Genomic DNA, 27,858 nt, shown 5'->3' on the forward strand with positions numbered 1-27,858 from the left:
TTTATAATTCTGTGGGAAGCTCTATAATGAATTTCACACTTCATTTCATATTTTTCATGCAAGCAGAAATTGAATTTATTAAGTAAGCCTTCTCACTATGAAATGTTGTATATGAGAATGTTTGAAAGTGGAGGAGTTTGGTATTTTAAAGGGGATATTGTGTGTTTTTAAAAATATAAAGATCAGTTTAAGTCTGGCAACATAACCCTCAATGGAGAGGTCAGCTGTGCTCTGTCAGTTTGGGTTTGGGGATAAATTTGTAAGAGAATTTAAAAAATAAATAAAAAAAATAGGAAAATGAGTATTCCAAATTTGGCTTCCACTGGGGTTGCTATTGGTTTCATGATAAACGTGGGCTCCATGGACTAAAATAGTCAGAAGTTCTTGGTCTCTCAAGAATTGATTTTGTTTATTTGCCTCTTATGAGCCACAATTTGATAGTGTTCTTCAGATTATTTTGCAGGAGAACAATTAAGAAGCTTTCAGTGATCAGGTCACATATAGATACACTCAACAAAAATATAAACGCACCACTTCTGTTTTTGCTCCCATTTTTTATGAGATGAACTCAAAGATCTAAAACTTTTTCCACATACACAATATCACCATTTCTCTCAAATATTGTTCACAAATCTGTCTAAATCTGTGATAGTGAGCACTTCTCCTTTGCTGAGATAATCCATCCCACCTCACAGGTGTGCCATATCAAGATGCTGATTAGACTCCATGATTAGTGCACAGGTGTGCCTTAGACTGCCCACAATAAAAGGACACTCTGAAAGGTGCAGTTTTATCACAGCACAATGCCACAAGTGTGGCAAGATTTGAGGGAGCGTACAATTGGCATGCTGACAGCAGGAATGTCAACCAGAGCTGTTACTCATGTATTGAATGTTCATTTCTCTACCATAAGCTGTCTCCAAAGGCGTTTCAGAGAATTTGGCAGTACATCAACCAGCCTCACAACCGCAGACCACGTGTAACCACACCAGCCCAGGACCTCCACATCCAGCATGTTCACCTCCAAAATGGTCTGAGACCAGCCACTCGGACAACTGCTGAAACAATCGGTTTGCATAACCAAAGAATTTCTGCACAAACTGTCAGAAACCGTCTCAGGGAAGCTCATCCGCATGCTCGTCGCCCTCATCGGGGTCTCCACCTGACTCCAGTTCGTCGTCGTAACCGACTTGAGTGGGCAAATGCTCACATTCGATGGCGTCTGGCACGTTGGAGAGGTGTTCTCTTCACGGCTGAATCCCGGTTTACACTGTTCAGGTCAGATGGCAGACAGCGTGTGTGCTGTCGTGTGGGTGAGCGGTTTTCTGATGTCAGTTGTGGATGGAGTGGCCCATGGTGGCGGTGGGGTTATGGTATGGGCAGGGGTCTGTGATGGACGAAGAACACAGGTGCATTTTATTGATGGCATTTTGAATGCACAGAGATACCATGATGAGATCCTGAGGCCCATTGTTGTGCCATACATCAAAGAACATCACCTCATGCTGCAGCAGAATAATGCACGGCCCCATGTTGCATGCATCTGTACACAATTCTTGGAAGCTGAAAATGTCCCAGTTCTTGGATGGCCAGCATACTCACTGGATATGTCACCCATTGAGCATGTTTGGGATGCTCTGGATCGGCGTATACTACAGCGTGTACCAGTTCCACCCAATATCCAGTAACTTCACACAGCCATTGAAAAGGAGTGGACCCTTCCCCCAATAAAACAAAACTGCACCTTTCAGAGTGGCCTTTTATTGTGGGCAGTCTAAGGCACACCTGTGCACTAATCATGGTGTCTAATCAGCATCTTGATATGGCACACCTGTGAGGTGGGATGGATTATCTCAGCAAAGGAGAAGTGCTCACTATCACAGATTTGTGAACAATATTTGAGAGAAATGGTGATATTGTGTATGTGGAAAAAGTTTTAGATCTTTGAGTTCATCTCATAAAAAATGGGAACAAAAACAAAAGTGTTGCATTTAGATTTTTGTTGAGTGTGTGTATGTGTGAGTTGGTAGATTCGATAGGTCTTAGAGCAGCCTTTAACACACTGAATACAGAACATGTGTCTTTTCAGTTTGGTGCAGCTAATCCAAATGTGACCGTTTTTTTTGCTTGTTTTCGTTATTTGATCTGGATTGTGTAGATGAGTGAAGAGTCATAAAGTCAAATGCAAATTGCAGTGAACAAAAGCTTCATACATACATACATACCTTTATAGAGGAAATCTGCTCTTCAGGAATTCCTTAGTATCACTTAAAGTTACAAACACTGACCCGGAAGTTGCTCAGAACAAATCTGATCTGTTGACCACTGAGCATCGACACTGAAGAAGGTTTTTAGCCCATAAGAACCCATGGTGACAGCAGTGTAACAAGTGCCCCAGTCTATGTGGTCCACTTGGTCTGTGGTATATCCCACATAATTTTCCTTTAAGGAAAAATGGGTCTGGGTTCTTATGGGTTAAAGAGAAGTCTCTCTTTACAACTCGACATTGTTTTGTTAGATTCTGTGTTTTTGTCAGATATGTGTGCTGAAAACCATTTCCACTGTCATTTTTGAATTACTTTAAAACAGCAGCTGTGTAGATGCCAGATTAAGACAGATGCATAAATTAAGCATTAGATTTGGTTCTTTATAGTGCATACTTAAAGGCATTAGAGGAGAGTTAATTTCCTACGACTTTGAACGTAGCATGCACATGCGCACATACAACATCTCCCTCACCCCCCTCTAACCTCCCCCCTCTTAACATTTACGAAGAAACGCCCCCCTCCAGAAACTTGCGTAGGACTCGTGAAGTTGTCTTTTACGGCTGGGTCCCCCTGGATCTTTATCTGCCATTATGTCAAAAAAGATGAGCAAAACAAGTCGCCAGCTAACTACGAAGCTATACCAAAGCAACACATACACAAAACACGTAAGTCCAAGGTGTACGTAATCTACGTAACGAGGCCTGAGCCGGAAGATTTTTGATTGACAGGAAAGGGAGCAAACCAAACGCCTCGTTCCGAGCACGTTGATTGGCTGATGTTTTTCAGGTCCTGCCATGTCCACAGTTATTTTTTTAAATTTTTTATTTTTTTTAGAAACCGTACATACAAGTCCACTAAAGGTCAGTATATTCGTTTTATGTGAATCAGACAAATTAAACAAACAAACAAAAAACATCCTCCATAATGCCTTTAAATGCTTGTGATGTAAAGTCAGTCTTAATGCAAGAAAGTGTCATAGGCACTGTATAATCTCCAGCTCCATCCAGCAAAACATGGTTCAAATGCTAATTACAGGAAACCACTTTTATATTCAGGTTGATGTTTTGCTTAACTGTCAGAATCTGTCTTCTTTTTCTTTCTTATCAAGTGTTAAGAAATCAAATGTGGCAATAGATTTTTAACATAATTTGTTGCTGCAGAGGTTTAACCATTGTGAAAATTGCCATTTCACGGCGATGAATAGATCACTATCAGAAACTGTAAACACTTTTTAAAAACACTGAGGTTGTTGGTGAATAGTTAGAAGGACCGGTGTAATGAGACGGCAATGACATAATGAGGGCAAGCACAAACTGATACAGGAAACCTGCAACAGAGGATAGAGTAATTATTTATATACAGTAGTTACATTTTTTATTAGTTGAACAACTTGGCTTAAAGTTGCGTAAATGCCGCCTTACCTGTTGGTGATGGTGATTTGTTCTACGGATGACAGCAGCAGAGATGCAAAAGAATTTTGGAAGTTGATCACTGATATTCAGCCTTTCCTATATGAAACTCTATGCTACTACACTTAATGTAAAATATTATTTAATTCTTATGCAATGTCATATTTGACATGTAGTCACATCCAAATGGTCAAACTGGAGATAAAGTGAAAAACCAACACTGGGGACTTTTATAAAATATGATATTAGAATCTCTGGTAAATCCTTTCTTCATAAAGTCTAAATTTCACACTATGTTGTCAGAGAGGAAGTGACTAAACTCTGGATTAATATTTGAAGGAGTAATTTGTGATGCTTGAACAAAACAGTACTGCACAGAGGCATGATCTTAATGCAACATCAGTTACAGCAGCTATTTTATTAATCTTTTTTTAATGATTTAGTGTGTTACTTTGTGTCCATCCTATAAGTGCCAAATTTGAAGGCAAACTAGAAATAGCTGCAACATTTTTTTTCAAAAGTATATGTTTCTAGTGTCTAATTGATCAGCATACAAAGTTGTTTCTGGTCTTAACATTCCTAAGTCCAGCAGGAGTGAACCAATGTTGGATACAGAATACGATTCATAACAACACCACAGTCTGCTTTCATGAAATCACAGAATAGCAAGATGGTGTCATCTAGTGGTGAAAGATTTCAAGTAAAAAGAAAAAATAGCCTGGCAATGGAAGCCTTTATTGTAAAATTTAAGATTTTATCACAGAATAATAAACATTTGCGTTTTCAGAGTTTATTGCTGGTGAGCTGTACAATATACTGTCGGTTAAAATTGCAAATTTGAGTTTAAAAAAGAAAAAGAAAATGAAATTTAAGTAGTACACAGGAAATTCCATTGAAGTACTTTGTTCACCAGGTGTCTAAATAGTGAGCACACAAATATTACTAAAAGCAAAGGTAAAATGAATTCCGTTAAATGTAGACAGACAGTCTCTTATAAAAACACAATCACTTTTTCACAAATACAAAAAAAGAAAAAAAAACTGTCCAAGGATCCCTAAAAATGTATGCAAGTTCCTGTTTTCAGTTAAATGAAACAGCAAAACAGTTAAAAACATTAAAGCTATTTGGAAAATGTCAGCTTGTCAAGATGTAAACACCTTTACAGAGAATTATCAACTTGACTTTGACATCTACAAGTAAAATTCTGTACACTTTAAGGCACTTGTGGCAGCCACAATATTTTATACATGAAAAGGCACATGATATTTTATCTGTGCACATTTTCCCTGTTAAAAAAGGACACAATCACATTCAGCATCAGTTTATGATGAGTTTAACATTTACTATGAAATTGATCAAATCAGCACAGCAGATAAGCAGTGTGACTAATATTTACAGTCCAATAAACCAGCTGGTGTTTTGAAGATAGATCAAAGCTGCATCATTATTCAACTTAGTAGCTCACACGGCTGTTTGTTTTACACGACCAGGCTCTCCCGACTCACTGCTCCATTCTGCAACACAAGAAAAGTCATGTTCAGTTCATCCAGCAAAATAAAGGAAACTCAACATGAATCCTACTTTAGTCATATTTTAGATGGATGTCAATGTAAAACAATGCATTCCAATTCAAAACATACTGTAGATCTTTAAAACAGGTCACAAATAAAATTGTATTATTTAAAAAAAGGCACACCTTTATAGCTAAAGAAGCTAAAAAAATAATAATTAAAAAAATCTTTTAAATACTATAATTTTTTAACAAATGCTTCTCAGACTAGACTAGAAGTGCATATTTTTGGGGTGAGCTTCAGCCACAACTTAATCTATTGTCATGGTTGAATATTTACTGCAGGACAGGTGTATGTCTTTAAAAAAAAAAAAAAAATTCCCGTGTAAATGATGAGAAAACGTGCCAGTCAGCTCGGTTCACTGATGTGATCATGATTTAGGATAACAACAGTGTGATGAAAGTTATCTTCCTTTGGCACCACAGGCAACATTTGTTTCTGAGGTTCAGTTCATTGCTGGATTTTAACTTTCCAGAAATGCCTCTCTTAGGGTCTGTCCCATCACTGGCATTACTTGTAATCATCAAGGAAACTTTCATTTTACTTGAAAATAACCTTGACAGACTAGAACCTCCTACTGAAAGTCACTGTAAAACATCACTCAGATGAAAGTACAGATATGCTATCTGTGACTCACCTTGCGGAGGTTGCTTTTCTTAGAAGATGACACACTTTCATCCTCACTGTACGGTGGTGGTGGTGGAGGTGGGTAGTCATCACGGCGACCAGGGTACCCAGAGGGCGGGCTCACAGGAAGAGGCGGGGGCCCACGTGGCGCCCTCCCCCGGTCAGAGCGGTCGCTCTCGCTGTCCAGTCGCTCTCGACTGCGTGCCCTTTGCTGCTCGCTCATCTTCTTCCTCTCCATGGCCTCTCGCAGGAAACTGTCATCGTAATCATCTCGTCCACCCCTGGCACCGCCGCCCTGCCGGCGATCCCTCTCCAGATCCATTAGATCATCACGACTGCGGCTGCGACGTCCTGCGAGGCCACCATAGCCACCTCCTTCTCCTCTCCGATGATCAGGGGAGTAGTCACGTCGTCTACGGTCGTCATAGTCACGATCATAGCCACTACGAGCGCTGCTGCTCCACTCATCATCCGAGCTGAACAGACACAAAGCAGTACAATTAGATGCAAAAGATATACACCAGAGCAGTTATTCTGTCATTAGATGAGTTAACGACAAGCTAACGCTAACTTTAGACCTCACTGCTGCCTCCTCAACTGTTGCATTTTTATATTTTGTCCACTAGATGGATCCTTGGAAAACACAATGTAAGAGAGGCTGAAGGAGCCCATATTATACTTACAGTGCCTTGTGAAAGTATTCGGCCCCCTTGAACTTTTCAACCTTTCGCCACATTTCAGGCTTCAAACATAAATATATAATTTTTTAATTTTTTGTCAAGAATCAACAACAATTGGGACACAATCATGAAGTGGAATGAAATTTATTGGATATTTTATACTTTTTTAACAAATAAAAAACTGAAAAGTGGGGTGTGCAATATTATTCGGCCCCTTTACTTTCAGTGCAGCAAACTCACTCCAGAAGTTCAGTGAGGATCTCTGAATGATCCAATGTTGTCCTAAATGACTGATGATGATAAATAGAATCCACCTGTGTGTGATCAAGTCTCCGTATAAATGCACCTGCTCTGTGATAGTCTCAGGGTTCTGTTTAAAGTGTAGAGAGCATCATGAAGACCAAGGAACACACCAGGCAGGTCCGAGATACTGTTGTGGAGAAGTTTAAAGCCGGATTTGGATACAAAAAGATTTCCCAAGCTTTAAACATCTCAAGGAGCACTGTGCAAGCAATCATATTGAAATGGAAGGAGTATCAGACCACTGCAAATCTACCAAGACCCGGCCGTCCCTCTAAACTTTCACCTGGAACAAGGAGAAGACTGATCAGAGATGCAGCCAAGAGGCCCATGATCACTCTGGATGAACTGCAGAGATCTACAGCTGAGGTGGGAGAGTCTGTCCATAGGACAACAATCAGTTGTACACTGCACAAATCTGGCCTTTATGGAAGAGTGGCAAGAAGAAAGCCATTTCTCAAAGATATCCATAAAAAGTCTCGTTTAAAGTTTGCCACAAGCCACCTGGGAGACACACCAAACATGTGGAAGAAGGTGCTCTGGTCAGATGGAACCAAAATCGAACTTTTTGGCCACAATGCAAAACGATATGTTTGGCGTAAAAGCAACACAGCTCATCACCCTGAACACACCATCCCCACTGTCAAACATGGTGGTGGCAGCCTCATGGTTTGGGCCTGCTTTTCTTCAGCAGGGACAGGGAAGATGGTTAAAATTGATGGGAAGATGAATGGAGCCAAATACAGGACCATTCTGGAAGAAAACCTGTTGGAGTCTGCAAAAGACCTGAGACTGGGACGGAGATTTATCTTCCAACAGGACAATGATCCAAAACATAAAGCCAAATCTACAATGGAATGGTTCACAAATAAACGTATGCAGGTGTTAGAATGGCCAAGTCAAAGTCCAGACCTGAATCCAATGGAGAATCTGTGGGCAGAGCTGAAGACTGCTGTTCACAAACGCTCTCCATCCAATCTCACTGAGCTCGAGCTGTTTTGCAAGGAAGAATGGGCAAGAATTTCAGTCTCTCGATGTGCAAAACTGATAGAGACATACCCCAAGCGACTTGCAGCTGTAATTGCAGCAAAAGGTGGCGCTACAAAGTATTAATGCAAGGGGGCCGAATAATATTGCACGCCCCACTTTTCAGGTTTTTATTTGTTAAAAAGTTTAAAATATCCAATAAATTTCGTTCCACTTCACGATTGTGTCCCACTTGTTGTTGATTCTTGACAAAAAATTAGAATTTTATATCTTTATGTTTGAAGCCTGAAATGTGGCGAAAGGTTGAAAAGTTCAAGGGGGCCGAATACTTTCACAAGGCACTGTACCTTATTTCAACATTTCCTATCCAGCAACAAATAAGACAAACCCTAACCCTTTCCACCAGTGAAACTCACTAGATAGTCACTAGCTGTTGTTTAAATTATCTTGGAACTCAGATTGTGGGACAGATTTTAATTTGAAAAACCCCATAAAAATTTTAAATTAAATTCTTCCAGAGAAGTTATTAGCAATTTTGATGCATGTATAATTTGGAATTATTACATAACAAGTGTGGCCAGCCTGACTATTAAAAAGCTGGACTTACTAGTGTAACACTGTAGCATCTTGAAAAACAACAAACAAAAAAGCAAAGGACAGCAAACTGCCTTTGTCTCCTGAATAATAAAAAAAGGGTTCTCCAAGGATTATTTACACATGAAGTAAAAAAAAAGTTGAAAGTTGAAGAAAAAAGAATTCAATGAGAGTAAGTTAGAAATTCCTAAATATTCACAATTTTTAAACCTATTTGTACTTTCTGGTGGCCCAACTATGTAAGAATGATCTCTGGATGTTCGAATAACAGACATGAAACTACAGTAAGGGTTCAAAAGGGAATAAAAAGATTGCTCCATTTATTCAGCTTAATTTGCATTTCCAATCTTTTATTCAAAGCAAAGTGGATTATGTAAGTTCTATTTCTGTGTGATTAGAAATAAGAACTAAATGACTGATGAGGAACTGAAGACCGATGAGCTGTTCAACTGCTTCTTTCTATCATCCACACAAACTTTACTACTTGAAGTTGTACTGAAAGGGGCAATCATCGTAATAAGAGAGTTTTGGTCAGGGTCTTCTCATCTCAAATCAAACAATTTCTTAAACAATTTTTGCTCACCTAGTTTGACTTTGACTCCAATGTGTATGGCATGAAATATGGACATTTCTAAAAGGTGTTTTTAGAATAACTATCTATTTTAGATTATTCTAGATTGATTTAAAAAGTACTTTCCAAGGTTTTGTCCTTTTTTTCATCTTTAATTGCCCACTTGCAGGATGTTTTTTGCACACTGAAATTTGAGGCTACGTTTGCACGACAATCTCTCGACAACTGTTTCGGACAAATGCGTGAGATTTTCAGTGTTATTCCAGGTCATGAATGCACACCTCATGTGTGTCTCTTTTGCAAACTAATTCTGATCTCAGTAGTCCTATCTTGTGAGAAATTAGAAGGTCAAGTCTGTGAGATATTTCATTGGTAAAGTAAGGGTGTGCTAAGAAGAACCTTGACTCATTTTGAGAGACAGGGTTAATTGTACATACAGCATAATTTCGTTGACGGCAGGCTGAACTACTGAAACTACCAGTATGCAGTACCATTTCAAGTCAGAACGCTCCAACCTTCTCACGGCTTCAACAGAAAGATCACCTGTGTGGTTTTTTTTACAGCGGCTAAATAGAGACTTAGTGAATTTGCTGAACTGAAATCCAGTTTCAGATGTTGAATGGAAAGGAAAAACAGCTCTAAAATATTCCTATACAAGAATAAATTGCCAAATTTGTGGTATAAAATCTGTAAAAAGAATAAACATGAGCATCACCTTTTTCTCTTGTTATGTCCTTCCTTTATCTAAAAATTAAAGATATATTAATATGGCTTGCTCTTCTTCGATACAGTACACTGACGCAAAGCATTATCCTTTTTTAACTCCGCAAAGGAACGCGGCGGAGTTATGTGATGATCGGCGTATGTCTGTCTGTCATTGTCACAACATTAATTAAAAAATGGAATAACGGATTTAAATGAAATTTTCAGGGAAAGTCAGAAATGACACAAGGACCACCTCATTAGATATTGGCAGTGGTGCGGCTTATAGTCTGGAGCCACGGACTTGTTAAGGATTTCTGTATCACTTCGAGATAGCAGCATGGCGTCACTGTAACTATGACAACACGTGAATGCTATGTCATCTGCCTGCTGACAATCACATGATTGCAATCCTACTACAAATCCACCACTGCGAATTTCTGAGTCCCATCAATTCCCGCCACCCGCTACATATTTAGGTCATGTGATTTAGTATCTGTATATAACGTACACATGCATAGTACATTCCTGTGCTAAGCTCAAGGTCATTTTGTTTGTGGGTACATCTATATTAAATGGCCACGTTCTATGTTGCCGTGATTTCTGATCATCAGTAACTAAAAAAAAAGGTTGATGCTAGAGGTACGGACCCGTACCTGTAGCATCTGTACTAGAGGTACGGACGTGTTAAGGTCACTGAAGAGCTGGCGCCGGTTAACTACTATTTGCTGCACATTACAGGCAGTTTATATGAATGACTTTGACGGTGAACATTGTATAATTTAACCAAAAATACACCGTCTCCTCTCATACTTTAGACATTGCAGTTTTTACGCTTTTAGACGCCGTGTATAAACAGTTCCTATTAATTAGTTTACCACGTTCAGTGGTGGAAGCGGCTGACGAACTCCATTGCAAATGTTCCCATTTAATTTCGGACGCTAATTTACAAGATAAAATTAAGGATGTCGAATATGAAACAAACACTCGTGAATGGTGAGGAGCAGCTCTTTAATTCGGCATGAATCAAAAAAAAAATAACACAAACTCGATTTACTGTGATATTGTGAGATTTGTTTGTGGTTATGTAACTTAGCCATTCAACAGAGTCCGCTAACATTAAAGTGACTGACAGGGTCTGTGTTGACAGACGCAGAAAATACGTCAGGGTTTTGTTTAGGTTGTTAATATGTAATAGTCTGTCGCTACTTTTGAAGGTAAAAAAATACTTATAGTTTGCTGGCTGTTAGTTCTGCCATTCATTCCGCAGATTCACCTCGAATCACGGAAGCGCCTTCATCAGCGTCGCCGGCTCATTAATATTTATGTCCGTCGGATTACCAGCCAATCACGAAGCGCGTTCATCAGCCGACTCATTAATATTTATGTACGGCTCATTAATATTTATGTTAAGGGAAAGTGCCGTATCCATAGGCCACAGGCTACTGGTACGGTCCGTATCTGTAGACACTACCAAAAAAAAAAATGCTGCATTTCTACAAAAATATGCTGAATTTCTGCCAATGCCATGTGGGGGAATGACCAGCCTTAGTGAAGTACTGCATTCTCTGAGTGCTTTTCTTGTATTTTTAACAATCTGAAAAATTTGAAATACACAATATGGATACAAAAAAGAAAGCTGCTGAGGAACATCAGTATTTTCTATAATTGCTGTGATACTGAATGACTTGCTTTGTATATCATCACAGATAACGACTTGAACTAAATGGCATGATGCTAATAATATGTAGGAGTTGTTCAGAGAATTCACATTGGAAATCTATGTTTCATTACATAAAAGCAAGCTAAGTTCTTCTACAACTGCTCCCCATCATATTGACACTAAATTAGAGTAATCCAACATCACATTTATGGAATGTAAAGTAATCTAATCTAAGGTAATTACTAATAACGAATCTAATATAATGTAATTTAATGTAAATGTTGAGGATGAGTGGTGTCATTATTTTATCTCACTCAGATAAGTCAAATAAAATTAGCAATCATCACAAACCGCTGATCAGAATAAAACAGAAAGAAAGTGAAATTAAATTTTGAATTATTTGTTAATTGTTGAATTGTTGTGCTATTATTACTACACTGGTACAACTTTCAGCTTTAGGTATAGCAGCTTTTATGGTAATGGTAAATGGTAAATGGACTTGCTCTTATATAGCGCTTTTCTACTCATCAGAGTACTCAAAGCGCTTTTACAACAATTGCTCCCATTCACCCAGACACACACACATTCACAATGCAACATCACCTGCAACATCAGTCAGTATACATTCATACACCAGTGGAACAGTCACTGGTAGGCAATTCGGGGTTCAGAATCTTGCCCAAGGAAACTTCGGCATGCAGCACATGACTAGGCTTCGATCACTGGACGACCCACTCTACCACCTGAGCCACAGCCGCCCCATTATGTTTCCCACCAAACTAAAAACCATAGAAAAAAAAATACTGACTAGTCTGGGAACCCCCACATGTAGTGCACAGACTCAACTAGAAAAATACATCTGTATTTTAAGAAAATAGGGCACCAAACTGAAACGACTGTACCAAGATATTAATAATAAATAGATTCATACATTTCAAGCAATGGATAAACTCTACATTGAGATACACCTAAACAACTATGAGAACAATCTGTGATGCTTTGATAACAATTGTAAAATACATAAATATTTGAATCAACTTCTTTAAACATATCTGTACTTTCTGTTGGGGCAACTACCTAAAAAAAACAATAAAAACATTGCAGCTTTAATTATCTTAATTTGCATTTACAAATAAGTGTTCTTATTTCCAAAGCCAAATAGATTAGAAAGAATGTATTATGTATGAATGTGTGTGAAAAATAAAACTGTTTAGGGAACCATTCCACCTCAAGTCGTACAATTTCTGAAACACTTTCTGCTGGCTCAATTTGGATATGCCTGTTATTTTTTAAATTGTCCGTCCACTCACTTTAATCATGCATTTTTACACAATGAAATTTGAGGCTATATTTCCATGACATTGTTTCACGAACCATTCAAGATAAAAGCCTAACATTCTAACTGTTATTGCTCATCATGCACATAATCATAAAATAATAATAAAAATAATAATAATACAAACTACAAAAGCACTCAGAGAGCGCAGTACTCCGCCAAGGCTGCTCAGTTGACGTATTATTTCCGATGGATGAAATCTTCAAAAAAAAAAAATTACTTTGCTGTGACCACAAGCATGTGTTATGCATGTGCACGTTATGTATGGATACCAAATTACTTTCTAAATTATTCTTATAAAGGTCTGTTAATCAGTTCATCACATTTGGCAAGCCTTTGGTTTGCTAGTGATAAAATGACCATTCCCTCCATGCTTTTATTTTGAAGATGTATTTTTAATTTTGCTTTACAATAATATAGAACAAAACCTAAAGAATATTTTTAAATATGGCATGTTTGGTCATAAAAATAAAGTTATTTTCACTGAACCTAAATACCTGATTGAGCTAGTATGACACAAGTTATACCACAGAAACAACAGCACTGCTAGATAGCCTAATTTAAATAGAACTGAGTTGTTGAGTTTCAAAATGGCTTTCCAAATATAATAAAATGTTTTTTTCTAACATGAGCATACTAATTTTTGGACCCCACTTTGTAGGCATAAACCTTGGTTTGAAGAGGACTCATCATGTAGTGTTGTGTATACTCTTTAGAAAACAGACCTGAACTTGGTCATTAGCATGACATCAGCACAACATGACCGTGATCAAATCTATAGATCGACTAGAGGAGTGCGACTTTAAATATCCACTGTCAATGAAAAGTTTTAAGCAAATCATAGATGGTCAAGTAGAAGACCCCTAATGATTTAAGCAGGAATAAACCCTCAGGAACTTGTAACTCACCCTCTCCTGCCTCTGGGCTCGTCTGGGCGTCGGTGTGGTGGGTAGTTGTCTCGGGGATATCGGCGTCCAATGTCGTCGAGGTTGTCCATGGAGTGGGCCCGCACGCGATCACCCATGTACCCGCCACCTCGACGTGGGTAGTCATCACGCCGGTGGCCCTGCTGGGACACGCTGCTGATGGTGCTCATGGCTTCATCCCGGTCATAGACTGTGGCCAGAGGTGGTGGCTGGGAACGTCCTCCACGGCCTCGAGGCTCCAAGCTGTCATGCAGGGAAGTGACTTCACTCATGTTGTCCACTGAGGGAGAAAAACCACAAGACGATGAGACAGAGGGAATTAAAACTGTCTGGTTGAAGAATAAGCCAAGTAAGTAGCTAATTAAAGCCTTTGCAGTCATCAAGATAAGACAAGATTTATTGATCCCCGAGAAGGGAAATTTACATGTTTATCATTATATACATATAAGGCATGAAAGAAGCAGAATTACAAAGTACAATGAGGCTAAAAAGATAAAGTTAGATTAAAGATAATGTACACCTTTCACATGTACAGATCAGGCATGATGAATTTACATATGGAAAGGTACAGATATGACGCAATTAATTTACATCTGGATATGTACAGATATGGCCTGATTGATGATGTATTCAACTGAAGGAGACACCTGGTGTGTAGAATTGTAGTTTTATACAGAATAGCAGTGCCAGCATTTATGTCATTGCAGTTGAAATATTATTAAGAGAAAAAAAAGTATTATCTTGATCTGTAATACACATGAAGAGAGGCAAGAGAACAGTATTATGTTTGATGTTGATCTGGAAGAGCGGCAAGCAGAGAACCCAGTTCTGCAATTTGTTGTTGGGTTGTGTTTCATAATGTTTGAACATAGCTCTTTTAACACTTAAACTACAGGGATAAAAGAAATGTTTACCAAGAGCTGTAGAGAGAAAGACAGTGGTAAGCTATGCTGTTGCACCGAATGAGCTAAAGGATAAAAAGCAGTGTTAAAAATGTTGTTGCACTGGAAGAGCTCTCCAGAGAAAAAAATTACATTACATGATGAAGAATGTAGTACCTGATGGGCTGGGAACATAAAAAGGAGCCCCAAGTCTAAAATGTGCAGTCTCGTTTATGTTTTATGTCTTAATTTACACAATCAATATATTTACTTTTCATGAGAAAATCACAGTCTCGTGGAAATTGTGCATTTTAAAATTTTTTGGAACACTGATCAACCGTACATCTGTCATTGGCAAACACTTTGAGCCAGTCAGAATAAAACCTATGGGACTATACATAGATTTAGTGCTTATAATTATGACCAGAATTGAAAGTTGCCACTCCTTAGAGCTGACGGTTCGTGACACCAAAGTGAAACAGAGTTCACTAACTAATCGGTGCAGACATGACATCATTCATAGGTTTTCCCCATCAAAATCCACTTCAGTAGTTTCTCTCAAGCTCCCTATCTCCTGCTTTGTAACAAAAACTAAAATTAAACCAATTGTAAATACTTAGGCAACTTGATTATAGTACAGCATTAAAGTGACATTTAAATCTGTCCCTGATCATTAATTTAACCTCTAAAAACCCAACTCTAGCAAAGTTACACATGTAGATGTTTTCATTTTGATTGAAAGTAATCCCTTTCTGACTTAAAATGGCTTGGATGCAAACTCTACATGTTTGCTTTCTCTAGAATGTGTGAATCTGTGTAGTGCCTGCTTCCTCCTCCATTCATCCCTCCCCACGCACAGCACACTAAAACTGCTCTACTTGGCACAATTACAAGTTGTAGCATCGGAGTAATTTAGCCATACATGTTTAAGCCAGAAATCCATTCTGATTGATATTGAAAGCCTAATTCTGCAAGTGGACGGGATCAGTTCTATAGGTTTGTTATGCATTAAGTTAGTCAGTCATCAGTATACTTTGCAAAAGGTGCAAATGACATTGACTGCATATTTTGCTCATGATGTGTCCTCTAGTATATAAAAACACCACGTAGACATGTTAAGAAATTTAAAGAATAAAAAAAACCCATCAAACATTGCTGACTGTAGCCATCTGCAGCCAAGCAAGCCGGGAGAGTGTGAAACTTCACAGGGGGATTTCCTGTTATCCTCTCAGTCAAAAGTCATCTGAAAACACACACACTTTAAAGCCTGTGCTCTGTTCATCCATTTAGTGTCTCCAATGTCAGTTCATTAAACAACTTTTTATTCAAAAGCTGATCATCAAGGAAATATTCATGATTTTATTACTACTATTTTGATACAGGGATCTGTGTAAGCTCAAAGCAGAGCTAGGAGACAATTCACCATTAATCTGACTTTCAGCTGACTTACACTGTGATAATATCACATCCCACTATTATTTCACAAACTTTTGTGAACCATAGTAATGATTTTAAGGGTTTTGTCAACATCAATTCATAAAAACAGAGAATAGTTCAAGACATATGCTCAATTTCTTTATTCAGACTTTATTATAGGTTATTCTGCAGTTCTTTCCCAGTTGTTCTGGAAAAGGACATTTTTAAAAATATTATTAGCTCTGCAAAACTTATTCAATATGATCACTAATCTCTAGTCAGGATAATATGGGACACAGTTGAAAAAGTAATGCTGTTAAACAACTGCATCATACTTGGTGTTCTGTAATCAAATTTTATATAAATTTAATCTCTCTTCCTTTAGCTCATCTCCCCTTCATAACATAAAACTGCAATCAGTTCAAAAAAATCTAAATGAAGTACTCAACAACTTGGAGGAAGTGTAACCGCACACAGAAACAGCAGCGGACAGCTTTTACCAGAAGCTGATTTATTGTTACCAACAGTGGTCTGAGGTGCAGTTTGCACAGAACTGCAAGTAGAAGAGGAGGAAGCGATAAGAGACTCACAGCGGTTGTAGTTTGCAGGTCTGGATGGGTCTAATTTGGCCAGCTCCTTCTCCATATAGTAAATGGCCCGTGTTGCATTGCCATCAGGGTCTACCTGGATACGATAACCACTGCGAGCTGGATAGAAGAAGAGAGAAAGTGGCAATACACTGAATTATTGGGCCACATGAAAGAACATTTTTCTATCCTAAACATCTGTTGTTTTTCCTCTTTCAATCTTTCTTACATTATTAACATTTTAAGTCAGATTCACTGATCTCTCTCAACTCTCTGAATTCCAAAGCCCATGAGTGAGTTTAAAAAGACATGTTTTTACTTATTTTTAATCACCAAAAATATACCAGGAAACAGGAGTTGGATTTACAATTTTTCAATAGTCTACAGTCAGGAAAAAAATTCAGGGACTTTTCAGACGAATTGGACTGAACTGCATTCTGTGCTTATACAGAGATAGAAGGCAAGTAAAATATGCATAGTATGTGTTTTTTTTAAATGATGTGTGGCCTTGTCATTTTTTTACATTACAAAAAGACATTTTTGTGTTATTTGTACGGTACTTATATGTATGTATGTATGTAAGTGTGTGTGTGTGTGTGTGTGTGTGTGTGTGTGTGTGTGTGTGTGTGTGTGTGTGTGTGTGTTTTATATTTCAGGTGTATATACAGATTGTGAAGAGAATCAAAAGTGAAATACCAAGACAAGTAATATATTTGAATCTAACCAAAAACTATTTTAATAAGTCATTTTACCTGTATTTCAAATGTTACTTCTATTTGTTTTTTTAGCAGATATGACTAACAACTTGGTGAGATTTATCCATTTAGCTTCAATTATTTGCAACTATTCTTAAGGTTTTCACTATTTAAAAAAGACATTCAACACATCAAAAATTGCCTCATTCATAAACTTTAGGAAAGGGAAATTCCTTTAATGATGTCACGAGAATGCCCCACCAACGTAAATATCAATCAGTTCATTACAAAAAGTGTGTTGGTGTTTTTCCATTCACTCACTGTTTTCCCCTCCACCATCACGTTCATGCAGCAAAGGCACCTGGGAACCCTGTCCCACTGCAGAGACAAAAACAAACCAAATTTAAATGAGGATTCAGCTGAACACTAAAGAGAAAGTGCTTCACACTGTCATTCTAAGACTCTAACTTAACCGCTCACACTCACGTAAGTTCAAAACAGTATGAGGCCTAAAACAGATATTACTCATTAATAACTTTCAGAATCTGCACACAAAAATGTCAAATACGGTGGAAAAGTATGGGAAATCTACCTGAGCTGGCACCATCATAGTCATGGCCATAACCATTCTGAGGAGGTGGGGCTCCAAGTCCGTTGGGTAGAGGAAGCAGGGGCATAGCAGGCTGGTTTATTAGGGGGCCACCGTATGCAGGTTGAGCATACATACTCGGAGCGTAGAGTGTGGGAGCATATTGACTGGCCACGCCTTTCTTCACTGCTTTTCCTGCTTCATACACTGCAAATGATTGGAACAGAGGTGGGTTAAAGTGGAAAGGAACATGAGTGAGTGGAACAGTGGAAAGACCTCATGTGTCTTTAGCAGCTGAGACAGAAACAAATGCAAAGCCAATACTGAAGACCATGAAAATGAAAGTTCGAGCTTTAAAGGAGGGGTTCAAAACTTTGGCTTTTTTTCTTGCCAGAATTTGATGAGACCATACCACTCTCAAGTCTCTCAGTTAATGAAAGGACTGACAGGAGAGTGCCAGCAGCCTATTAAGTGAGCTTACACTGCACAAGACCAACAAACAGTCTTTATAAATGCTGCTGTTGAACTATTACCATTTGTAGGTGTGAAGCAAACCTCTGAGGTTTTTCTTCAACCTTCTAAGCGAAACATTTTCCCCTTGCTCTGAAATAGGCCAAACTGAGCTAACACTAATTGTCCGCTGACTCTAGTTTCAGATTTACTGTGCAGACATGATGGAGCTCCTCCTCTCACTCTTAACAAAACAGGCATGTGTATGTCTTAATAATATATCGAACTACTGCTTACAGTATGCTTGATGAACCATGTGGTTTGTTCTATTCTCTTTATAATAATCCTGAACCTCATCTGTAAGGTAGTTTAACTACAACAATAAAACTCTACCATGATATGTGAATACATTCAGACAATGCTTGGTTACTTTTACACAAAAGTACAACACTACATAGTAAGAACAGAGAAAAGCAGGATTTCATTTTTTAAACACAAAACTGACTGTATTAAGCATATGCGTGAACTAATGGATCTCAATTTGAACATCATGAAAAAAGTTTGATATTTTCCGTTAGTTACTAAAGAGAGGAAAATGTTTTATATATGCTGGCCTCATTGCAAGCAAAGTGACATAACTCAAGCTTTTTCTTGCTTTAATTTTGATGATTATGTCTTATAGATAATGGAAATCCGAAATCCAGCATCTCATAATTTTAGAAAATTTCATTTTACCTTGAATAAATTACTATTAAAACAGTAAGAATAAAATGTAACTCTCAGTCTAATTTAGTACACATGGTCATGGGGAAGACTGCTGAAGACAACACCCTTCACAAAGAGGGTTAGCCACCTGCTCACAGTGTCAAAACTGTTACTAAACGGTTTGCTGACATGATATTACTATGCTTGACTGGCCATTTGCCAGAAGTTGGAAGTTTCTGCGTTGTAAATCCTTTTTTTGATTTATCTTTGAAAATACTCTAATAATTTGATTTGAGAAAGATTTTAGTGGATTTCTGATTTTCATGAGCCATATTTATCAAAATTAAAACCAAAAAGGTTTAGAATATTTCAGTGAATATGGATTATATTAAAGTTCAATTAAATAACTTTTTATATATATATATATATATATATATATATATATATATATATATATTTTTTAACAATTTTCTACTTTTTTTAGTTGCACTATTATTACCTTTGCAATGTGGGCCGTTTTTTATACGAAGTCGTTTTCAAGACACATGACAGATGAAATGCATTGCGATAGTCAACCATATATGTGGGGAATGTTAAATGTATTATGGGAAATATATTTCATTTGACTCGTTATTTCTCCTAGCCCACAATGACAATTTTAAAGTTGTATTACAGATGTGAACAAGGGGAGTGACTGAAGCAAAGAATAGTAGCTAATTGGAAGGCAGCAATAATAACAACGAGAGACAAGATTCAGACTCAGACTTTGACAAGTTGGTTGAATTGTTAACCATGCCTCTGGGTGAGAGACATGCTTAAGGAGGAGATTCCTATCTTATCTGAAGAGAGAAAGTTTCACCAGGTCTTAAAGGGTAAAGTTTTATTGGGTAAGACCACATGTTTTGCTTTACCTTTCTTGCATTTTTGTTCAGTAAAGCCCGTTTTAATTTAACAAAAGACCCAAACAATTACAAGAATTTGTCTACATAAAGTATAAAGTCAACATTGGTAAAATTGTGGTTTTTACCATTTTTCAATACTCAGCACTACAGACACATTTAGTTCAATAAAGTCTTTAGACTTGATACCCAATCCTAGATTACATGCAGTTAAAGGACATCTAAAGAAATGTCATATGCTTTTCTGTTTAGTACTTACATGCTCGTGGACAGCAGCAGCGGTCAGGGCAGCAGGGACAACTGACATAGCAGCAGCATGTATGTGGACAACACTGGCACCAGCAGATCCCAATAAGGAGCAGCAGCAACAGGAAGCCCAATACCACAAGGACGACCAGAAGCCAGTCTGAGTGGGCCAGCAGGAGGTTTGTTAGATACATTTATATTTACATTATTAATACACATAACTTGATTATCCTCCTCAACTGGTGACCTAAGCCCAGAAAAAAATATATATAAATTTTCATACATTTCATGCTCATTATCAAGTTTGTTAAAAGCCGTGAGCTACAGATAAAGATCTGCTTTGTCTTATAAAATCACTGGAGCAGAATGATACAGAGCTGAAAGTTCTGTTTGGATATAATTTTCGTATTGAACAGAAAGTCTCTGGAGAGTGATATGTAAATGTATCCCTGAAGACCAGTCAAAAAGAAAGCAGCAGAGGTCTGTGGGCTGACAGTCAGTTCAACATGATAACCCTTGGATTTCATTTTTGTTATACGGTGTGCAAGTCAACAAAACATATTGACTACAGAGCTAAATTAGTGCTTTTTAATGTTTTGTCAAACCGGTAAAGCCGGTTTATCCTTATACCCAAGGCATGATTTCACTGTGCAAGTCAGCTCAGGCAGCACATGCCACAAAGAGAGGGGAGACACTACATTGGATTGGCAAAGCACTGAGTGGAAACATTATTCGGCTCTTGTGTACTCAGATAAGGAAATGTACACTGAATGTCCTTTTGGTGCTGCTCAGCAGCTACAGACAATCTACTCTCATCACTGAAAGTTACACATCCGGCCTGAGTCACATTAAAGAGACAGAAACAGAGGAAGATGACAGGAGAGTGTGAGTTTAAGGACGTAAGAGAAGCGGAACAAAAAGCAGAACAGCAGAAGAACCTGATATATTTTCAACCACAAAGTGAGTCTTGCTTGGTACTTTTATGCATTTACATAAGGACTTTGACCAGGAATTTGCCATGTCCAAACTGTTGAATCTTTTAAACACAAACAAACTGAGTGGCTTCTGGCAATGCAGCTGAGGCAACGTGTAAGAAATGCTTGCCAGTCCCATTTCCTTCCCAACTAAACCTGACACTCCCTCACATGCCTCTACAGTGGGACTGAAATACAACAGAGCTGCATCAAATAGCTTGTACTACCTTCCATAATCAGTAAGTCAATGCCAGGCAGGAGGTCAGTAGTATTTGACTTTCTCTCTGTGAAAGAAAGATAAAGTCACAATTACTTTTAGGGGTATTGGACTACTTTTACTAGCTGCAACTTATGACTCTATAACTATGTGAAACAACTCTTGAGAACCCTGCTCATGGTCTCTTGACTGTAAATCTACTCCCATAATATGACCTCAGGTACTTGCAAGATCTGCCTGGCAAAATGGTCTTGCTACATTTCCTCTAAAATATTTTAATTAATAACTTGTGCAGAAGGGAGGAGCTGAGTGGAAAAACAGGGAAGCACGGGGAGAAAAGAAGCAAACTAGAATCTGACCAAATCTGGTATAAACTTACCAAGTACAATTAGCTCTGTGTAGTCTTCACCATTTCCTGAAAGATCTTGGGATGATATCACAGAACACACGTAGACGCCACTGTCTCCCCAAGCAGTCTGCGCGATATTCAGGTCTGCATCTGTGAGTAACAATTTAATGGTGATTATTCAGAATACTTGTAATTATATATTTGTGGGATCTTGTAAAAATCTTTGTTAGGTTGCACTGTTTCCACTTCTCTAACTAGAAAAATGTTATTCAGCAGATTTTTCTGCTGATTGTGAGTGTGTGGTTTCTTTCACATTTGCCCTCCAGTTCCAGTGTGGCCTTAATATGCGTTAATTACTATTTTTTTTGGCATCAGTCTGTCATAGTCTTGAAGAAAACACTTTTTGCTACGAAGTCACTGAGCTCACCTTAATTTTGAAGAAACAATTAATGACTGACATATTCTAGTAGTGTTTATATACGAATGGAATTTATTTTAAGCTAAGAGCCTTTCTCAGTTACAGACACTTTAGTTATTTCTTAAAAATAAACATTTTGCAACTGGATCTGTTCATAGGACTGTGAAAAAGTTTCAAGCACTAAAAGAGAAGTGATGATGCTTCTGCAAAAACTGCCATGATCTCTTTTAACGTGCTTGTTGGCTTCATACACTTAAAGCAAATACATCTGCTCTCGAGACAGACTGTGAGAAGTTACGGTTTCAGTTCAAAATGACTGGGAGTGATGCAGTAGAACAGACAATAACAAGCTGCAGATGTCAAAAAAAATGACTCACATGAATGGGATTTAAGCCCCTAGGCACAAATAAAACTGGACCTAAGGAGACAGATGTGGCTGTCCTCCCTGCCAAATCTGTTAATACACTAAATTAATGATTAGAAGTAGGTGTTTTTCACAACGCAACAGTTGTTTGGCATACCATGAGTTGTTGTTTTGTTCTGTTGTTCATTTTTAAGGCCTCAGCTTTTGAGGCCTCCAACTTGGACACTGAGCAGAAAACTTCATCTCAGCACAGCCACTGTCTAAGGTCTTCCCATGAAACTTTATTTTCGGTGCCTGCATCACATATCTAAAAATTCTGCGTGACACTGTAATAAAATATTAGTATATAATAACGTGTATATGTTTTAGATTCATTGGTACCGTTAGTGTTTTTACCTGGCTTCAGCTCTGTCAAAGAATGTACAGACTGACCTTTGAGAAAGTTAGGATTAGGGAGTTAAAGTGATGTTCATTTTCACAGTCGTAATAATGTGGCATACTCTGAGAAAAGTAATGCCACATAAATAGCAAATGCAAAGATAATTTTATAGTTTCTAATATAATCTGTATCTATCTATCTATCTATCTATCTATCTATCTATCTAGATATAGATGTATATATATGTCAGGGTAGAGACTGCGATTTGGTAGAATTGGAGTTTCTACCAGTAGAGATTGCGATTGTAATCTCTACCAGTAGAAACTCCAATTCAGTTCACGTTGCATTGCCTACTGGTGCAGCTCTGAACTAAAGTCACACTTCAGTTTGAAACCAAAAATATCAATATTTAATGGCATTTCTGGTTTGCGTCCACTTGATTCTAGTATAATTGTTCTTGGTTACTGATAAGATAAATAGCATAATAACACTATATGTTATTTCCAATAGGCGTGGTCTCACTGTACAATTCTTGAGCAGCTCACCTAGTTCAAAGTGAGGATGTTTAGATATCATAAGTAAAAGCCATTCATGGAATAATGTCACCACAACAGTTTGAAAGGAAACATCCGACACCTGCATATAGTGCTATTATGCTATTTATCTTATCAATAACCAAGAACAATTATACTAGAATCAAGTGGACGCAAACCAGAAATGCCATTAAATATTGATATTTTTGGTTTCAAACTGAAGTGCGACTTTAGTTCAGAGCTGCACCAGTAGGCAATGCAACTTGAACTGAATTGGAGTTTCTTCTGGTAGAGATTACAATCGCAATCTCTACTGGTAGAAACTCCAGTCGCAATCTCTACTGGTAGAAACTCCAGTCGCAATCTCTACTGGTAGAAACTCCAACTCTACCAAATCGCAGTCTCTACCCTGACATATATATATAAACACTTGCTACCATACATACATCTATCCATTGATTTCTGCTCAGCATCAATAGACAGTCCCACATTTACTGTACAGCTTTTTCTGAGAATATCCATCTAATTTGCAATAATGTACAGTTGGCTACAGTTCTCGCTTTAAACAATATTAAGAATAAATTTACATCACGCGTACACTTGCAGATACAGAAAGCATGAATTAGAAGTTGGTCTAAAATGCAGTCATTTTCTAAAAAAAATCTCTGTATAGTGAAAGTTTGCATTTGACATCTTTATAGTTTTCCATTTTAACATGTAATTTTATCTGCCAAGTCACAATCAGTCTGATCTAGACATCCAACTGGCATTTCAGAGTTTAAGCTTGGATCAACTCACTGTTCATTATGCTGATCTTGCGCCCCTGGTATTCTGTGCCGAGGGTAACTGCATTGCCCTGCTTGGAGGCCACTATGCGCACTGTCCTTTGGCTGTCGGCACACTCGATGTTGGGGTCATAGTTTGGGTTGTTTTGAGAAAGGATGTTTTCTGCACTGCTGGGATTGAGAGCAGCCTGGATTGGGTCCCGGCAATATGACTTGTACTTCCATGTGACAACAGGAGCCTGGGTAGCAGTTGTCTGGTAGTTACAGTTGAGAGTGACAGGCTGGAAGAGGATGACGATGTACCTCTTGGTAGGACACTGTACCGAAATGCCCATAGTGGACTCTGGAAAAGAAAATAGGAAAGATTTACACCGATTAGCCTGATTGGTGATACTTGTTGTGAAATGTTCCTCACATTTAGTAATAATGCCTACAGATTTCTCATTAGTCTAAAATACCCCTAAGGCGTGGCAAATGACAAACAATATTTCTTCATTGGCAGTATCACCGAGACTAGGTGTGATGAGTCACCTGGCTGAGTAATAATAGCCTGACCGTTACTGCTGCATAGATTATGATAGCAGGGCTCTCAGAACACAGCACAAAAACTATACAAAGCTCTGAATACACAGGCAAGATTTGTGGTTTCAGACAATTTCAATTTGTTGACAGCCAGAAAAATAGTAATTATTTCCAGTGAAACATGTGTTATTAGCAGTGGTTAGCAGCAGTGACAGTATCTGCTCTGATTCAGCTGACTCTCCTCTTACTCAACAGTTTGTCCATTTACTGCTAACCCATAATGTTAAGGCCTTTATCAAGCCATAAAACGCATAAAGCGCGAAATGTGGGTTAAGTGTGGTTTCAATACAGCACATTCAGGTCTACCTAGAAACATTCAGAACAAAAAAGAAACTGTTTTATGTTTTAAAAAGATCACAAACAAAACATTGTCAGAGTGAAAGCAGATGTTTCTTGTGACAATGTAATAGTGTGTGTTTTGTTTGCAGACATTATAGTGACAGTATTTCCTGCCATAAAGAAAGTAGACCAATATCAAGCAACATAATAAAATCAGCAGGAACCAGAGGAAACTTCTCATTGTTTTTGTTATATGTTTAAATGTGTTCAACTCCAGTTAACTAAGTTATTGCAGCTTTAGTTGCAGTATACTTTGTCTGTTGGAAGTTTCTGTCAAAAATTTCTACCGTGCCAGTGGCTGACTCACTTCCTCTCATCCAGTTTCCCTATGGTTACTCTTAAATGTCAGTGCACAACATACACACACACACACACACACACACAAATATGAATGTGTTTTCCAGATGGCACAATCAGCAAGAATGTTTCCACACAGTATTTTCTGAGTTTATTTGTAGAACTGGTAAAGGGGAGAAAAAAAAATCACAAGATCTAATTAAATAAACTGAAGAAAGATGAAAAATATCCAATGGGGGCTTGCATATCATACTTATTCAACAGCCTCTAATCACCCTTCATTTTTTGCTGCTTTGTTCTGACACAGAAATACACATTTCAGTGTCAATTAACTATATCCAGTTTTATCCAAAATTCTACCCAGTTTTTATTATTGTTATTATTATTAGTATTGTTATTATTATTAGAATAGGTTCTGCTAACAGATCTTAGTTTTAAGAAGTTCTGCTTAAAAACAACAAAAATTCTTTGGTTTTATCCAAAATGATACACAGTTTTTATTATTGTTATAATAGTTATTATTTTGTAACAGGTTGCGCTAACAGATTGTAGTTTTAAGAATGCATCCTTCAAAACAACAAAATACTCTTGTTTCTTAATTTTAAAAAGACTTCGCTCTTTCGAAATAATCCATTCCACGCATAATACCAGACTCAAAACAATAACTATACATAATAAAAAAATAGCAAATAAATGAGTTCAAAAACTCGAGCATTTTACGGAAGAGGGCCCACCCTGTTTGAAAAAAATAGGCCAACTTACCTGTCGCCATTAAAGCAGCGACGACTAATGTCCAAAACATTTTTAATTCTCTTTCCTCAGGTGCTCGGTCGACTTAAGTATTAATAATTAATCGAACACACATACAAGAACTCAAGCAAAAGCATAATATTGAGCGCAAGTGTACTTTTCCTCAGCCAGGTAATAGTGTAAGCTCCATTTTGTGTCTTTGTATCCTGTTGACGAGGGAGTAGCTGAAACCGCACAGCCAACAGGTGAGCGTTCAGAGCCAGGTTTCGAAACACGGGGGTGTGTGTAAATTGTTTTGGAATATTTTTCCGTCGACTGCGTAATAGATTCAGGACAAATCCCAGGTGGTGGTGATTAGAGCAAACCTGTAAAATACGAAGCTGTTACTTTGTCCACAGTTGGTTCGCTAAGGTGGACATTTGGTCAGGGAAAATAACTTGTTACCTCCCCACTTAGTTGGTCTGATCCAGACACTGATAACGCTATCAAAGCACTGTTTGTTAATGTTCAACCTGGAGGTGGGCGAGTCAGTCCCTGTGTGTGTTTCTGAATCGCATCTTTCCTGTCGGGGTGAGACTTTCAGTTCTGTTGTTGACTATTGCCCAGTACGTAACGGCACTTTGACAATATTCACAGTTTTGGAACATGTATTATTATGACATTCACTTATTTGTAGGGAACTTTCCGCGTTATACTTCATGCTGCCCTCAAAATAAGCTCGTATTTGCTATCTCTACACACCTGCATTTCTTTGTAGCTATATTAGTCACATAAAGACCTCATAATACTTTGTTCTCAGAGTGCAGGATCACCTGTGCGCAGACTTTATCTGTCGAACTCCTCTCCCGTGGAACCAGCTCCCGGTTTAGGTTTTAGGCAAATATTCTCCCAGCTTTTAATACTAGGCTTATACCTTAAAGCTAATAGTAAGGTCTAACTCTGAGGCCTCTGAACTACCCAGGCCCAGGCTCCTGGGGATATCCCATAAGCACTTTCCCCCCCCTTTTTCACACTCCGTGCATTTACAAGCCATTATTTCATGTAGTTATTTTTGATTCTTCTCTATGCTGTAGTTGATGTTTTGTTTCTTTTTTTATCTTCTCTCTCCCTGTACCTCCCTGCAGGTATCCTTGGCTCTGCATTGTTTGTTTACAGACAGTAGAAGAACATGTGCGGTAAGAACACAAGGAGACAATGTCCAGTATAGCTACTACTGTGCTGCATACAAATAAAGTACTCTGAAATGTACCAGTAGCAAAGCATGACGTAATCACAGGAACATGCAGAAACACGGCAGCACATTTAGCCATCAGCATGCTTAAATCGTATATCTATGGCTTAAATGTCCACTTGGGGCTCTTAGCTTCAGCTTAAACGTAACAACAGCCCTACCCAGAAAAACATTTGGTCTTAGCATAGACTGTATATAAAGGGTCTTAGTCTCTCCCCTCTTCTCTCAGTTCAAGCCGTTGAGGCAGACAGCCTCCAAAGTCTTTTTCTGTTTCAGGTGATTAGTCAGGGGTAAATGGGAGTTTTTCTTCTGTACTTTTGTCAAGTTCTTGCTGAGTGGAAAGCTGTTGATTTCTTCTTCATAACTGTGTAAGAACTTGAACGGCCCGGAGAAGAGTTATGATTTGATTTGGTGCTACATGAATACAACTGAAAAGAAAATCAATAGATTTAATTATGACATTCAGGTTAGTAATGTAAAAATATAATCAGCAAATACATTTGGGTGTTAAGCTACCCAACAGACAGTTACTGACATCC

At 38.1% G+C, this 27,858-nt stretch overlaps 1 protein-coding gene across 2 annotated transcripts; it reads right to left on the reverse strand.

The window, feature by feature from the left end:
* Window positions 1-4,390: 4,390 nt before the first annotated feature.
* On the reverse strand, window positions 4,391-26,321 carry lsr (lipolysis stimulated lipoprotein receptor). Of its 2 annotated transcripts, XM_022218592.2 has the most exons (11): window positions 26,101-26,321; window positions 24,134-24,463; window positions 21,672-21,791; window positions 21,303-21,359; window positions 20,115-20,261; window positions 17,805-18,008; window positions 17,534-17,590; window positions 16,521-16,637; window positions 13,616-13,913; window positions 5,885-6,350; window positions 4,391-5,190 (listed from the first exon to the last, which is right to left on the reverse strand). In XM_022218592.2, exons 1-11 carry the CDS (start codon window positions 26,138-26,140, stop codon window positions 5,155-5,157), a joined length of 1,872 nt encoding a protein of 623 aa, XP_022074284.2. In that variant the 5' UTR covers window positions 26,141-26,321; the 3' UTR covers window positions 4,391-5,154. The 2 variants fall into 2 exon arrangements, with proteins under 2 accessions (XP_022074284.2, XP_022074285.2); XM_022218593.2 differs by lacking the exon at window positions 21,303-21,359.
* Between the last annotated feature and the right edge of the window lie 1,537 nt (window positions 26,322-27,858).

This window comes from Acanthochromis polyacanthus, chromosome 12, assembly GCF_021347895.1.
Source record: "Acanthochromis polyacanthus isolate Apoly-LR-REF ecotype Palm Island chromosome 12, KAUST_Apoly_ChrSc, whole genome shotgun sequence".
Classification (NCBI taxonomy): domain Eukaryota; kingdom Metazoa; phylum Chordata; class Actinopteri; family Pomacentridae; genus Acanthochromis; species Acanthochromis polyacanthus.